General features: G+C 53.0%; 1 protein-coding gene across 2 annotated transcripts in view; it reads left to right on the forward strand.

Moving 5' to 3' along the window:
* Positions 1-216: 216 nt before the first annotated feature.
* Positions 217-13,182, forward strand: part of L3MBTL1 (L3MBTL1, histone methyl-lysine binding protein) — a 30,793-nt gene continuing 17,827 nt past the window's right edge. For both annotated transcript variants that reach the window (XM_027664060.1, XM_027664061.1), the window contains exons 1-8: positions 217-267; positions 6,220-6,408; positions 6,653-6,815; positions 8,874-9,097; positions 9,842-9,986; positions 10,138-10,276; positions 10,958-11,081; positions 11,712-11,799. In XM_027664060.1, coding sequence (XP_027519861.1) covers positions 6,680-6,815; positions 8,874-9,097; positions 9,842-9,986; positions 10,138-10,276; positions 10,958-11,081; positions 11,712-11,799 — 856 coding nt within the window. In that variant the 5' untranslated portion in view covers positions 217-267; positions 6,220-6,408; positions 6,653-6,679. The remainder of the gene's footprint in view (positions 268-6,219; positions 6,409-6,652; positions 6,816-8,873; positions 9,098-9,841; positions 9,987-10,137; positions 10,277-10,957; positions 11,082-11,711; positions 11,800-13,182) is intronic.

The raw sequence follows: 13,182 nt of genomic DNA on the forward strand, positions 1-13,182 counted from the left end.
CCTGTCCCGTCTAACAGCGTTGCCATGACGACTCCCCCCCTTTCCCCGCATCCCCCCGAAAAGCTGCGGCGGGGCCGAGCACGGCCCTGCGGATGCGGCCCCGCGCGTTTCCACGGCGACGGCGCGGGCTGAGCCGCCCCCTCCCCGCGCTCCCCGCGCACACTCGGACCGGCCCCGCGCCCCTCCCGCTCCGCGCCCCCCGCACCCCGGGCCAGGCCGGGCCGGGCAGCGCCGCCGGGGCTCGGAGCAGCGTCCGGCCGGGGGCAGGTAAGAAGCGCGGCCGGGCACCGCCGGCCCGGGCTCGCTGCATCCCCGCCCGGCATCGCCGCATCCCGGTTCCCGCACGGGCGAGGCTCCGGCCGGGCGAGCGGGCCCGGGGACGGAGGGGATGGACGCTCCGGCATCCTCTGTGCCCGCGGCGGCGGGGCCGGAGCCGGGGTGGAGCGGCGCGGAGGGGCCGGAGCTGGACCGTGACACCGTGTGCAGCGCAGTGTGTTTGCCCAGGGCCGCCGCCCCGGGGGTATCTCACAGGAACACTACCGTGCTTATCTCTCCGGACCAGGCTCGGGTCCCGCCGGGTGCCTGCGCCCTGCTTGGGCTGCAGCTGCGAGGCGCTGCCCAGCCCTCTCCACAGAGACAGGGAACCGCACTGGACTTCCCTGGCTTTCCCAAGGGATCCTCTCTGGGACACACGGAGGTTGGAAGCCCCTTTCAGTCTGGACGCTTGACCATGTTACTTCAGGTGTTTCTCAAACACTGTGAGCTGGTGCTGTCCCGGAGCCTGGAGGTGACACTGCTGCAGCCCTGGATAGGGTCCTGCAGTGTAGAGGGCTTAGGTTCAGTCTGGCAGGCAGTGCATAGCCCAGGCTATGGAGACAGTGCTCCTCGTGGGCTAGGAAAAGGTTGTGGATTTATTTCTTTACTAGTTATAAAAGAAGATAAAAGATGAGACATTTAGAAATATTTCAGGATCAGGTATCCATCATCTTTTGATGTTTCCGCATACTTATAAGTGTAACTTGTGGAAGAATATCCCTAACTATTGCAGGGCTGGATGCTGCAGCAGGGCTGGTGCTATCAGGGAGCAGTGGAAGGTAGGTGTGGGTGTCCCTGTTGTGCCTCTCAGGGGTGGCTGGGCCAGGGGTTTGCACCCAGCTGGAGCGCCCAGGCTTCATGCTGCCTTCTGGCCTCAGTGTTGAGCTTGGATGGTGTCACCCTGAGCCCCTTGGAGTGGCACAGGAGATCACTGTAACTCTTCATTCTCCCCACCTGTGGCTCTGTGTGGATCCACAGGCCCAAAAGCTAATCCTGGTGGTGGTGACACTCCTGGGACAGCAGGTGAAAACTCAGCCTGAGTGGCTCTGCTTTGTCAGCTGTGTCTGAAGCTAAAGCTTGCTGCTTTATTGCCCTTCTCCCTCTGATCTCCATTTTCACAGAATCTGTTTACTATTTTGAAATGTGCAGCATGATTGGGCTTTTACTGCGCAGAGGAACATTTCATCTGGTTTTGAGATGTTGATAAATTCCACGGCCCATTCCACCATGCTGCAGCAGAACACAGGAGCAGTACTTTGTGCCCATGGTTTGTTCCAGAGGAGACGTTGCCTCCTGGCTTTGAAGTAGCAGTCAGATTGGGAAGGGAAGAGGTAGGATTGTCTTTCTCCGCTGGGACACCTGCCTGTGCCAAGGGTGTTCCTGAGTTTGCCTGTGTGTATATAAAGCAAATACTTTCTACAGTGCTGTTAGCCTCCTAAACACCTGCCCATGGCAATACCAGAAGACAGGGGAAGATCCAAGGGAACAGCTCCCAGCCTAGCTGGTCTCTGCAGTGCTTGCATGTTTAGCGTGATCTCAGCTGGTGGTCTTTTTTAAAGGCTCAATTTTGCCACTGGAGGTAATTAATAATCATACCTCAACTGATGGTAAGGATGGGAAAGTTCTCTGCTATGACTGAGGAGATTTCTGAAAGAAATTCACAGAATCACAGGCTGGGTGAGGTTGGAGGCACTTCTGGAGGTCACCTTGCCCAGTCCCTGCTTCCTCAGGGCCACCCAGAGCCGGCTGCCCAGGATGTGCCCAGGCGGCTTTTGAGTCTCTCCACAGATGGAGACTCCACCACCTCCCTGAGCACCTGCACCAGTGCTCAGCCACCCTCACAGTGGAAAAGTGTGTCCTGATGCTCAGAGGGCCCCTCCTGTGTGTCAGTTTGTGCCCATGGCCCCTGGGTCTGTTCCTGGGCACTGCTGAGCAGAGCCTGGCCCTGTCCTTTCTGCACCCTCCCTCCAGGTATTTATCCACACAGATGAGATCCCCTGAGCCTGCTCTGCTCTGGGCTGGGCAGTCCCAGCTCTCTCAGCCTCTCCTCATGACAGAGATGCTCCAGTCCCTCCATCACCTTCATGGCCCTGTGCTGGACTCTCTCCAGTCTGTCCCAGTCTCTTGTACTGGGCAGCCCAGCTCTGGGCCCAGCACTCCGGGGGTGGCCTCAGCAGTGCAGAGCAGAGGGGAAGGGTCCCCAGCCTCCAGCAGCTGTGACGCTGCTCCCACTGCAGTCCAGTACACTATCCTCCTCCTTTGCTGCAGGAGCACGTTACTGGCTCATAGGCATCCTGTAACCCCCAGGATTCCCATGGCCTTACCTGCCCTCCCCAGCATGTACCAGTGCAGGCTTCAGAAGTATTTAAAAATTCAAGAAACCACAAAGCCAATGCATGTTAATATTGTTTGAATTATTATTATTTTAAGCCAATCTTGTGATGAAAAGAAACACCTCTTTTGAGCAGATTGTGCTTTATAAGGCACTGACGGGGCTGTGCAGCAGCTCTGTGCTGGAAGCTGCTTTTCTTCATGCTCTTCTGTGGCCCGTTGCATGTAGCGTCTCCCTCCTCTCCAAACAGTGGATCATTCCCTGGCTTTGACATGGTTTTGGGAGAGGGTGGGTGTGGGACCATGGCAGAGCTGGAGGCTCATGTGTACATGTGTTACTCACGTGTATAGCAGCCATAGAAGTCCTTTCCAAGCCCCTGGGTTGCTTGCTCAATGTCCTTGGCTGTCCCTCAGCAGAAGGCAGAAGGGGTGGGTGTGTGGAGACCTTGTGGAATGAATGGCTGGCTGGCTGGGGTGTGGGGCTCACCTGCACCCTCTGTAACACTTGTGGAGTTACACCCAATACAAGATAAAATGGAGAATTTGGGGAGTCACTGTTAAGGCCAAAATAGCTGTAGCTCCACAGTTACTCTTTAAAAGTTGGCTGGTGGGATTTTGAAGACTGCAAAGTGTTGGCCTGATCCGGTCTTGTCCAGGTGAGCAGAGTTTTATCAGACGTCACTGTGATATGCGTAAGCCAAAAGCTTTTTAAAATCCCAGATAAATTAATTAATTAATTAATTAAATAAATAAATAAATAAATAAAGCTTTTGTTCATTGTCTAGAGCAGCCAACAGAAAGAGTTATAGAATATCCTGAGAACAAGGATCATCGAGTCGAACCTCTGGCCCTGCACAGGACTCCCCAACAATCCCACCATGTCCCTGAGAGTGTTGTCCAAACACTCCTTGAGCTTTGGAAGCCTTGGGGCTGTGACCACTGCCCTGGAGAGCCTGTTCCGGTGCCCAACCACCTAGGGGCAAATTAGGAAAGGGGAAGAATCTTTTCCTAATATCCAAGGGAACGTGTTAGTTTGGTTTGCTAATTATTGTGCTAAGTTGCAGGATTCCATCCCGGTAGGTTTTCAAGACTGGGCCGGATAAAGCCCTGAACAACCTGGTCTGATCACACAGCTGACCCTGCTGGGAGCAGAAGCTTGAATTAGAGACCTCCTCTGGTTCCTGAATACCCTGTGGTAATACAGGTCATTGCAGGACTTGCAGCAGATCTCTTGAAGTGATCTCTGGGGCAATGGTACCTCCCTGTGCTCTGGCTCCAAGGGCTGAAGCCACCAGACTTGTCTCAGCTGTGGGCAACCTCTCCATGACACTTTTTCTGCTCTTGGGAGCAGATGTGTGCCAGTGCCTTTCTCCTTCTGTGACAGTGATGCTAAGACAGATCATAGCTGTGGGTGATCCCCCGTACAGATACTTGTTCTTTTCTCCCTTTTTCCATATGTAGTGTTCCTGACCTGGGATGCTTCAGGTTGGGCTTCCAGAGATTTTTATACCAGGCTTTAAAAACTGTGAGCTGCAAACAATATCTCCAATCCTGATTCACATTCCTGCAGGTGGGGATGGAGCTCTGCAGCCCAGCCGTCGTGTCATGCTCACACCTGACCTACCAGCAAGGGTCTAGTGCTCTGGCCAGAGGTGCCGCGGAAAGCATGGACACCACTGCTGAGGGGCAGATAAGAGGAACAGGAGGGACAGTTTGTGGTAGAATGATTAAGGTTGGAGAACACCTCTGAGAACACCTCTAAGATCACTGAGTCCAACTGTAGAGCAGTTGGATGGGCTTGTCTGCCTCCCTCAGGCCACTTGGAGGGCTCCTGACCCTCTGAACTGGGATGCCCAGCTGTGGTGCAGTGCTGGGACTTGCCCTTCGGTGCAGTGAGGCCTTTTCCAGGAGGTTGTTGGAGGATGGATTGTCTGTAGTTTAAGTCCTAAATCTCCATTGTTTAGTTCTTCCAGTTTAAGGCATAGCACCCAATCTATAATCCAGATTCATTCTGTTCATTCATATGCCAAACTCGTAAGGCCTGGGAGAACCAGTCCTGACAGCATTGGTACAGCCCCACAAGGGTTTGGAGAGTGTTGAAAACGTGACGATTACTGCAGGGCACTTCCTGTGCAAGTATTTGCTATTGTGTCATAGGTTTCTGGATGGAGATGAGTTGGAGCATTGTCCAATCTGAGAGCACTGGATCTAATTATTTTTCTTCCTTTCTAGGCATTTCTGGTACCAATTTCTGTTTAAGTTAAAAAAAACCAGCCAACAGCTCACACAAAATGAGGAGTTGTCCTTGAACCTTTTAACTCAAGTGATGAATAAAGGATTGATTGGATTTGAGTGCCTGAGAAAGCAGATAGATTCCTAGTGGATATTAGGAAGCACCAGAACAGGCTAGCTGCCAAATTCATTTTGGCTTTCAGTTGGAATCTGGTGTCCAGCTGAGTTGCTCAGTTTCTTCAGGTCTTCTGACACTTAACAGTGCTTTCCTGTGCCAGAAGGGCCTGGAAGGTCTATGCTGTCTGTCAGCTGAGCATCAGGTGTTTGTGGTCACAAACCTGACAGCACTGGGAGAGAGAAGACAAAGTAGATCTTCCCCTCATGTGAGCATACCATCTCCACTCTTTACCCTCCGGTTGTCACACCTTTATCCTAATGTCTCAGGTTTTAAAATTCCAGACTTAACCCCACGTCAGCAAAGTGATTATCTTGTTTTCCACATGGCTGTCTTTCCTTTCAAAATGAAATTGCATCAAAAGGAACCAAGAAATGGCCATGGTCCCCTCTGTAGCCCTCTGTAGCCTCATAGCAGCCCTTGCCTCCATCCTGGCAACAAGGGCTTTGAAGAAGGTGTGGGAAACAGGGCAGGTCCAAAATCCATCCCTCACTCAGCATCCTCAGACTTCAGGAGTCTCTAGGACACCTGGGCCATCATTTTCAGTAGGCATGGAGAGGTCTGACTTTCCTGAGCACATCTGGGGATGCTGCTGGGTTTTTGCCTGGCCACGCATGTCCGTTGCATTGTTCACTAGGGCAGCCCCGAGAGCCCTCCCTCGCCGGCGTGCCCTGGGCACCAGGAGGCAACACTGCCCCTCTCTTGGGCTTGCAGGCAGGCCCTGGTCTGGGGACATCCTGGTGCAGGTACCATCCTGGCAGCTGGGACACAGCAGGGCCAGCTGCTCCCCAGGGACAGGGAACCAAGGAAAGCAGCTGGAGGGGCACTGTGGCCATGTCCCTTGGAGCTCAGGCAAGGCCTGAGATCAAGCCAGGATTCCAGCCAGGAGGTCAGTCCCACTGCTACCAGACCTGCTGGAGACTGCACTGCTGCAACTTGGAGTCCCTGGGCCCATGGGTGGGGGTCCCAGGGGAGGCTGATCACAGCCAGTAAGACTCAATAGTGCCCTCAGGGCCTTGACACTTTGCCCACTCCTTGAAATTCATGTCTTAAGAGGTCGAACATCACCAGTCCTGTGAGAAACTGCATGCAGAAGGCATCAAGTTCCCCTGACTCGCCCTGTTCCCCCCATCAAATCCTGGCACTTGTGAAATTCTTTCTTGTAGGTAGGTAAAAGATCAAGGGTGACGCTCCAACAGGAGAGCTGGAAGGGAAACTTCATGGACCTCTGCCTGCTCCAGGGTAGCATTTGCCAGCCCTCAGTCACAGTCTGCATTGGAGTAGTGTAGGCACCTGGAGGAACCGGGAGCATCTTGTGGACCTACCGTCCTCATACCATCTTATGGTGGTGCCAGGTAAGAAAAAACCCTTGGCATTTGCAGGGTCTGAGGTGGGATCTCACAACAGGGGCTTTACGGGGTCATGTTGATGCCAGCTGTGACCTTCGTGTTGTTCTGTGTTGGGTCGCGTGGGCCTTTAATACACCTTGAAGGGATTTCTGCTGGGAGATGGTGGAAAGGGAGAGACCTATCTCTGCAGTCACTTTCTCACTCCTTTGTTGTGTTTGTACTGGTACCCAACTTGATTTCTTTCCTGCAGTGCCTTGCTCTGTGCCCAGGCAAGGCGATGGACAGCAGGGCAGAGATGGAGGTGGTGAGGAACACAAAGGGCAATGCTGCTGGGGAGGTCAGCGTCCATGTGGTCACCCCCGAGAGCACTGTGCAGAGCACCCACCTGCCAACCACTGCCTTCATCATACCAGGTATGTGGAACAGTCCTCTCCAACTGGTGTCTCCCCAGCCTTCTCCCCACGCACTGATACCTCACACTCCTTGTGTGTCTGTGCTCCTCCCAAATCCTGGGAGGCAAAGCCGTGCTGCTGTTGCCATTTTAAAGGTTCTCTGTGGCTATTCCGCATCACTTGGATGGTTTGTGGTCAATCAAAACTTCCTGAGTTTTAAGCCAAAGCCCTGGTATCTGGAGGGCAGCACAACGTGCTGGGTCTCTGCCCTGCAGGGCTGTGGGCTCCTGGGCTGCTGCAATATCACAGAATCACAGAATACCTCAAGCTGGAAGGGACCCATAAGGATCAAGTCCAACTCCCTTGTCCGGGCTGGACCACCTAGAACTAAACCATAAGGCTGTTGTCCACTGGCAACAGTGGAGACGGATGCTCCCTGAGCTCTGGCAGCCTTGCTGCTGCGACCACTTCCCTGGTGAGCCTGTTCCAGGGACCAACCACTCTCTGGGTGAGGAACCTTTTCCTAATATCCCATCTGAACTTCCTGTGATGCACCTGCATTCCACCTCCTTGTGTCCCATCACTGGCCCCAGAGAGAGGAGCTCAGCCCCTGCCTGCGCTGCCCCCCGTGAGGAGGGTGCAGACTGTGATGGGGTCACCCCTCGGCTTCTCTTCTCTGAACTCAATGGGCCAAGTGGCCTCAGCTGCTCCTCCTAAGTCCTGCCCTCAAACCCTTTCCCTATCCTGGTCCCCCTCCTCTGGACACACTCGAGCCCTCTGATGTTCTTCATGTGCTGAGGTGCCCAAACTGCCCCCAGGACTTGAGGTGAAGCTGCCCCAGAGCAGAGCAGAGGGGGACAGACCCCCCTCATCCAGCCAGCAATGCTGGGCCTGATGCCCCCCAGGACAGGGCTGGCCCTTGGGGCTGCCACGGCACTGCTAGCTCCCACTGGGGCTCGTCCCCCTGTTCCTACATATAACTGGATTACCCCATCCCAGGTGCAGAATCCAGCTGTTACTCTTGTTAGATTTCATACACTTTGTGATTGCCCAGGTCTCTGGTCCATCCAGTTCTCTCTGTTAGGCCTCTCAACCCTTGAGCAAGTCCACAGCTCCTCCAAACTTAGTGTCATCAATAAACTTACTTAATGTACATTCGATTCCTGCATAAACATAATTTATAAAAACATTAAAGAGCACCGACCCTAAAACAGTGCCCTGGGGAACCCCACTGGTGATGGCCACCAGTCTGTAAGTTTCTGAGCCCAACCATCAGCCAATTGTTCACCCAACATATGATGGACTAGTTGAGCTCTGTGCTGGACACTTTGTCCAGAAGGATACTGTGAGAGACAGTATCAAAAGCTTTGCTAAAATACTAAAACCCCACATCTACTGGCTTTCTCCTTGGTCGGCTTGTGAACCTGCGTTGGCTGTGACTGATAACTGTTGCCTCTCCAGTGTTTTCCAGTAACTCCGAGAATAACCTTCTCCATAGTTTTATCAGGCACTGTAGTGAGACTGACAGGCCTGTAATTTCGAGGGTCGTCCTTCTTACCCTTCTTGAAAATTGGGACCATTTTCAGCCCAGCTGACAGGTGTCTTTCAGGAGATATGTGGACAAAGCATGGATGTGTGTTAGATGAGATCAGGGGTGTTCTTTAGAAGCAGATCTTCCAGTTTTTCCTGCTGCTGGTGCCTCAGTTCTCACTGGAGTGAGACCCTGATCTACACAACACGTTCCTTTGAAATGTAACTAAACTGGAAGTTTTAAACTGAAGTTGCAGTCCAGGAGCTCACCAGGACATTCCTGCTACACCAGAGCATTCTGGTCACGAAAAGAGGCCGAGATCAAGCTGAAGTAGAACCCCTTGAATGTGGATAGTGTTGGTGCCACCCCCCACCATAAGCCATTGCTGGCCGCAGATTTTTTGGGTCACTCTGACTGCTTGTGGCCCACAGCACAGCCCTGGGAGACCATGTCCTCTGTGATTTTGTGCTTCCTTTGAGCCTTGTTTGCACTAGCAAAGTGTTCTGTGTATGCCTCTGGTTGTTTGTCTCCTTTCTTCCCTTCTCAAGCAAATGCCACTACCATCAGCCTTCCCACGAGCACCTTAGAAATCCAGCGATTCCCCCGGGAACCACAGAGAAGCACAGGGGCCGAGAGGCCAGAGAGGGGAACAGGGAATGAGCCGATCACAGCTACTGTCGTTCCCCAGATCAGTGGGGTGCAGACTTGCAGCACAGTCCGTGTGCTGGAGTGGAAAGATGGGGTGGCTACTTTGCCTGGGAGTAACCTGCGGGTAAGTTCAGCCCTGGGCCACTGTGTTTGTCCCCTCTGCCACTCCCTGGAGCTCCTTGACCTTGTAAGTCCCCCAGCCTGTGCCAGGTGGGCACCACCAGGATGGGACGTGGCCCCTGACAGTACCTGCACCCCTGCTGGAGGATCCCTCAGCTGTTCGGGCTCTTCTTGTGCCCCATCCCTATGCCCCTCCTATCCTGGGAGCTTAGCAGAGCTCACATACGGTGCCTGGGGGCTGCAACAGGTCTTCACAGGGAGGCACAGTGGTGCTACGTGCTATGCAGGACATCTTTCCTTTCCAAACTGTGCCATGGAGCTGGCTCTCACCCAGCTCCTGCACTCACCTTGGGAGCAGCACTCAGCAGGCAGAGGGTGCCTTCAGGGATACCCCTCAGTGCATGGCATAGCTTGCAGAAAATGCACCCGTTTCTCAGCTGCTTCTCAGCCTCAGGGCACCGCATCCTCCAGTCATCCACCTGCCAGCTCCAGCCATCCTGCAGCTATTCTGCCAGCTGGTCACCTGAGTGCCCACAGTGTGTCCAGCACAGGCTGCAGGCAGGGGCACCATCACAGGAGACTGGGGTGCTGTACTCATCTCTGTCCTCGAAGAGCTGTCCTCTTGTTGGACACACTGATGACCAAACCATGTCCCTCATTCTCAGAGCTCAGCTGCACCCACAAGCTATCGAGTTACATTTCTGTTCTCCTTGTTAACTCTTCTTTGTTTTTTGGTTCAATGATATAGTTTCGAATAAATGAGTATGGGACACTGAAGGTGGTGAGTGCTGATAAGATACCTCCAGTGGAAGCCCTAAAGGAGGGTCACACAGAGAAAGATGGGGACTCAGAGGTGGCACCCACCAGCAGAGACAATCCTACTGTGGCTATTGGTAAGGGCACCGTGGTGGCACTTGAGGGGTGGGTACCACCATCCAGCACATGCTGTCTGCTGTGGTCCCTGAGTGAGGCAAATGTCTCCTGCTTCTGCTCTCCTTCCTTTGCTACACCTCGTGCCTCACTGCTGCTCCTCTCTCCTCCCAGATGTGCCGGAGCAGAGCAAGCTGCCCACAGCAGAAAGCATGTGCCACTGCGATACCTGTGGCCGGAGACACGTGTGGGATGGGGCCCGGGAAGGCAGGGGCTTCTGCAGCGAGCACTGTCACCAGCAGTTCAAAGAGAGGTAAAGGAAGGGGAGTCTGCGCCATGCAGAGCCATATCCATCCATCTGCCCTCCTTCCCTTGGGCCATGTGCTCCAGCAAGGGATGTGAGCACATCTGCCTCTAGGGGATCCCTCTTGTTCCCCTCATTCCTGTAGGCAGAGTGCCCTGGCTGCAGAGTGAGGGGATGAAGACTTGTCGCAGGGGAAGCATGCAGGAAGCACAGGAGCCAGATTTTCTCCTGGCCAATTTGTGGCCTCATGAACACGTATCTGCTGGAGCAGGGCTGCTGCAGGAGCTTGCTGCAGTGGGTGCTTCCAGGCTGAGCAGCAATGGGAGGCATGGGTCACAGGGGCATTCCCAGCCACTCTGCTGACCAATGTGTGACTCCTGGGACTCGATTTCCAGCATCTCTGTGTGATTCTAGTGCAGCTTAGAGCCTTGTTACAAAACTAGACCCCTTTTGATCCATCCCTGTGTTCAGACTGATTTCTGACACCCAAGTGTGTGAGGATAACTGTGACCTGTCCCTGGTTCTAACTCTTGCTAACTTGTGTGCTGAGGAGCGCATACATTAGTCAGGAGAGCATGTGTGAGTAAGAAACGGGTGGACAGTGATTCTCCAGCAGCCCCTACCTTACCAATACCCCAGCCAGTGTCACATGCTATGCCACAGTGCTTTACCCTCCCTTCCTCTGTGCAGGTCCGTCATTGTGGAAAACTCTGCTAGCAGCACCAATGCCACCGAAATCCTCAAGCCGGTGAAGAAAAGAAAGAGGAAGGACTATCAGAGCCCTTCAGAGGAAGAATATGAATCTGAGCAAATGGTAGGATGAGGGCAGGGAGGGCGTGTGGGCAGATATGCCAATGTCAAGGGGGAGCCATAGGCCACCCCATGTGCACTGTGAGTGTGCGCAGTTCTCATCAATAGTTTTTGGGGTGTGTCAGCTGTAGGTAAAGGGGTAACCCACTGGCTCTTAAGGCCCAAAAGACTTGAATGTATGGAGCATCAGGGCTTCTAACACTGGGTTGGCTGTTTGGCTTGTCTACCGTGGGCTGGGCAGTGCTAGACATGTCCAGGCTGGGCTGTAGCCATCGAGCACTCTTAGCTACTCTTTTGAGTCTGGACCACCAAAGCAAGCGTTGAAGTAAGGGATTCTCTGTCTGTGTGCTGTGTGTCCTGGAAAGGAGAGACTTTGACAAGGCAAGGAAGGTCTGCTTGCCAGCCCTGACTATAGCGGGTCCATTCCAGGTGTGATTGTTACCACTGAGCACCAAAATCCCCTACACCCTCCCATCATCAGATTCTCTTGCAGCCTATTTCTGGACCTAGCATTGGTCAAATCAGGGACGTCATGGAGGCACAGTAAGGCCCTTGGCACTGGTGTGAGGGGACAACACGCAGCCTAAATCTCTGTGCAGACCTGGGTTTTTGTTTTGTCTGTGCTCATGTCTAGGAGGAAAAGCAGGAAGAGAGGAAAAACTCTGTGGGAGACTCTGCTATGAGCAATCTGGAGGCTGAGGCGTGGAATGGGAGCCAGCACGGTATGGAGGGCCAGATGGGCGGTGGGGTCAGCGCTCCCACCATGGCTGGGGGATACCGCTGCGGGTCTAGACCATTTTGGTGCTCCAACAGAGTCAAACACCCAGTGCAATGCACTGGTACATGTTCCTGAAGGCTTGTGAGCTCCTCTGCTTGCTTGATCCTGCTCTCTCTGTCTCTTTCCATTTCTCTCCTTTCCTCTCTCTCTCTCCGTGGGAAGGGTGTACCCCTACAGATATGGCTATGTCGGCTTCAGGTGCTGTACAGTACTGTCCCTCCCCTCAGGAGCTAAATTTGTTCCTGGCTTGTGGATACCATGTTTGCTCCCAGAGACACTATGCTGAGCAATAAGAGGACTCTGCACCATGTGTGGCTTTGCCCTCCCGTGGGATCAGGGTATCCCTCATGTCATCAGGAGCTCACAAGTTTGGGAGCTGCTCCTGTAGGTGTGGTGCCACTGAAGCCATGTGATTTGGGGTTGTCTTATCTTGTGGGGATCTATTCCTGGATTGTATCAGAGATCTCAAAAGCAGAGCTGTCAACAGGGAGGAGGCAAGCTGAGGGAGCCAGTGTTTGCTTGGTTGTTGTTTTGCCTGCAGTGTGATGGGGGTGAGGGGGAAGGAAAACTTGGGGAAATAATGAAAATAAACATTTATGGGAAACCTTTTGTCTTTGAGTAGTGAAAGGTCATATTCAAAATAATTTTAAAATGAAAATGCTCTAGCTTCATAGTCTTCTCCATAGCCATGTGCAGGCACAGTGGCAGGGGCCAGGTGTCATTAATCCCTGATGTAACACTGAGTTAACCACTGTTTAAAAGGAATCTCGTACGGCTCGTCTTCTGAGCCCAGAGCATGTAACTTCTCTGCTGCATACAAGTAAGCAGTGCGGCATACAAGTAAGCAGTGCTGAGCCTTGTTATTTCAGCATTTTATTTTCTCTTATTTTAGAAGTACATCAGCAAAGAAATGCTTCAGTGCAACATTGTCAGTGTATGCTCTGTCTCCTGGTGTATTTGTCATTCTCCAGAAGTGCAGAGCTTGTACTCACAGGTTCCCCAGCCATGCCTAGCACTTTTACTATGTCCTAAAGAATACTAAAGGTGTTTATCACTCTGAAATATCAGCGAACCACCTAGGTTAGTCACTTTGCTCACTGAAGCTCAGCTTTAATTTCTTCCATAAATTTTTATTTTTTCCATCTCCACTTCCCCTATGTGCAAGGGAGGAATGGGTTTAGTCTGTTTTTTCTGTGCATTTCTGGCCTGTCCTACATGAGGCTGTGTGCCGTGGCTGACCTGTAGCTGTGATTTCCTCAGTGCTGGAATAGACACAGCGCTCCTGGAGTCCCTTCAGGTGCTACAAAATAGGGAGAGAAAGTGGCTA

The sequence above is a fragment of the Corapipo altera genome, unplaced genomic scaffold, assembly GCF_003945725.1.
Source record: "Corapipo altera isolate COAL_440 unplaced genomic scaffold, ASM394572v1 110, whole genome shotgun sequence".
NCBI lineage: Eukaryota > Metazoa > Chordata > Aves > Passeriformes > Pipridae > Corapipo > Corapipo altera.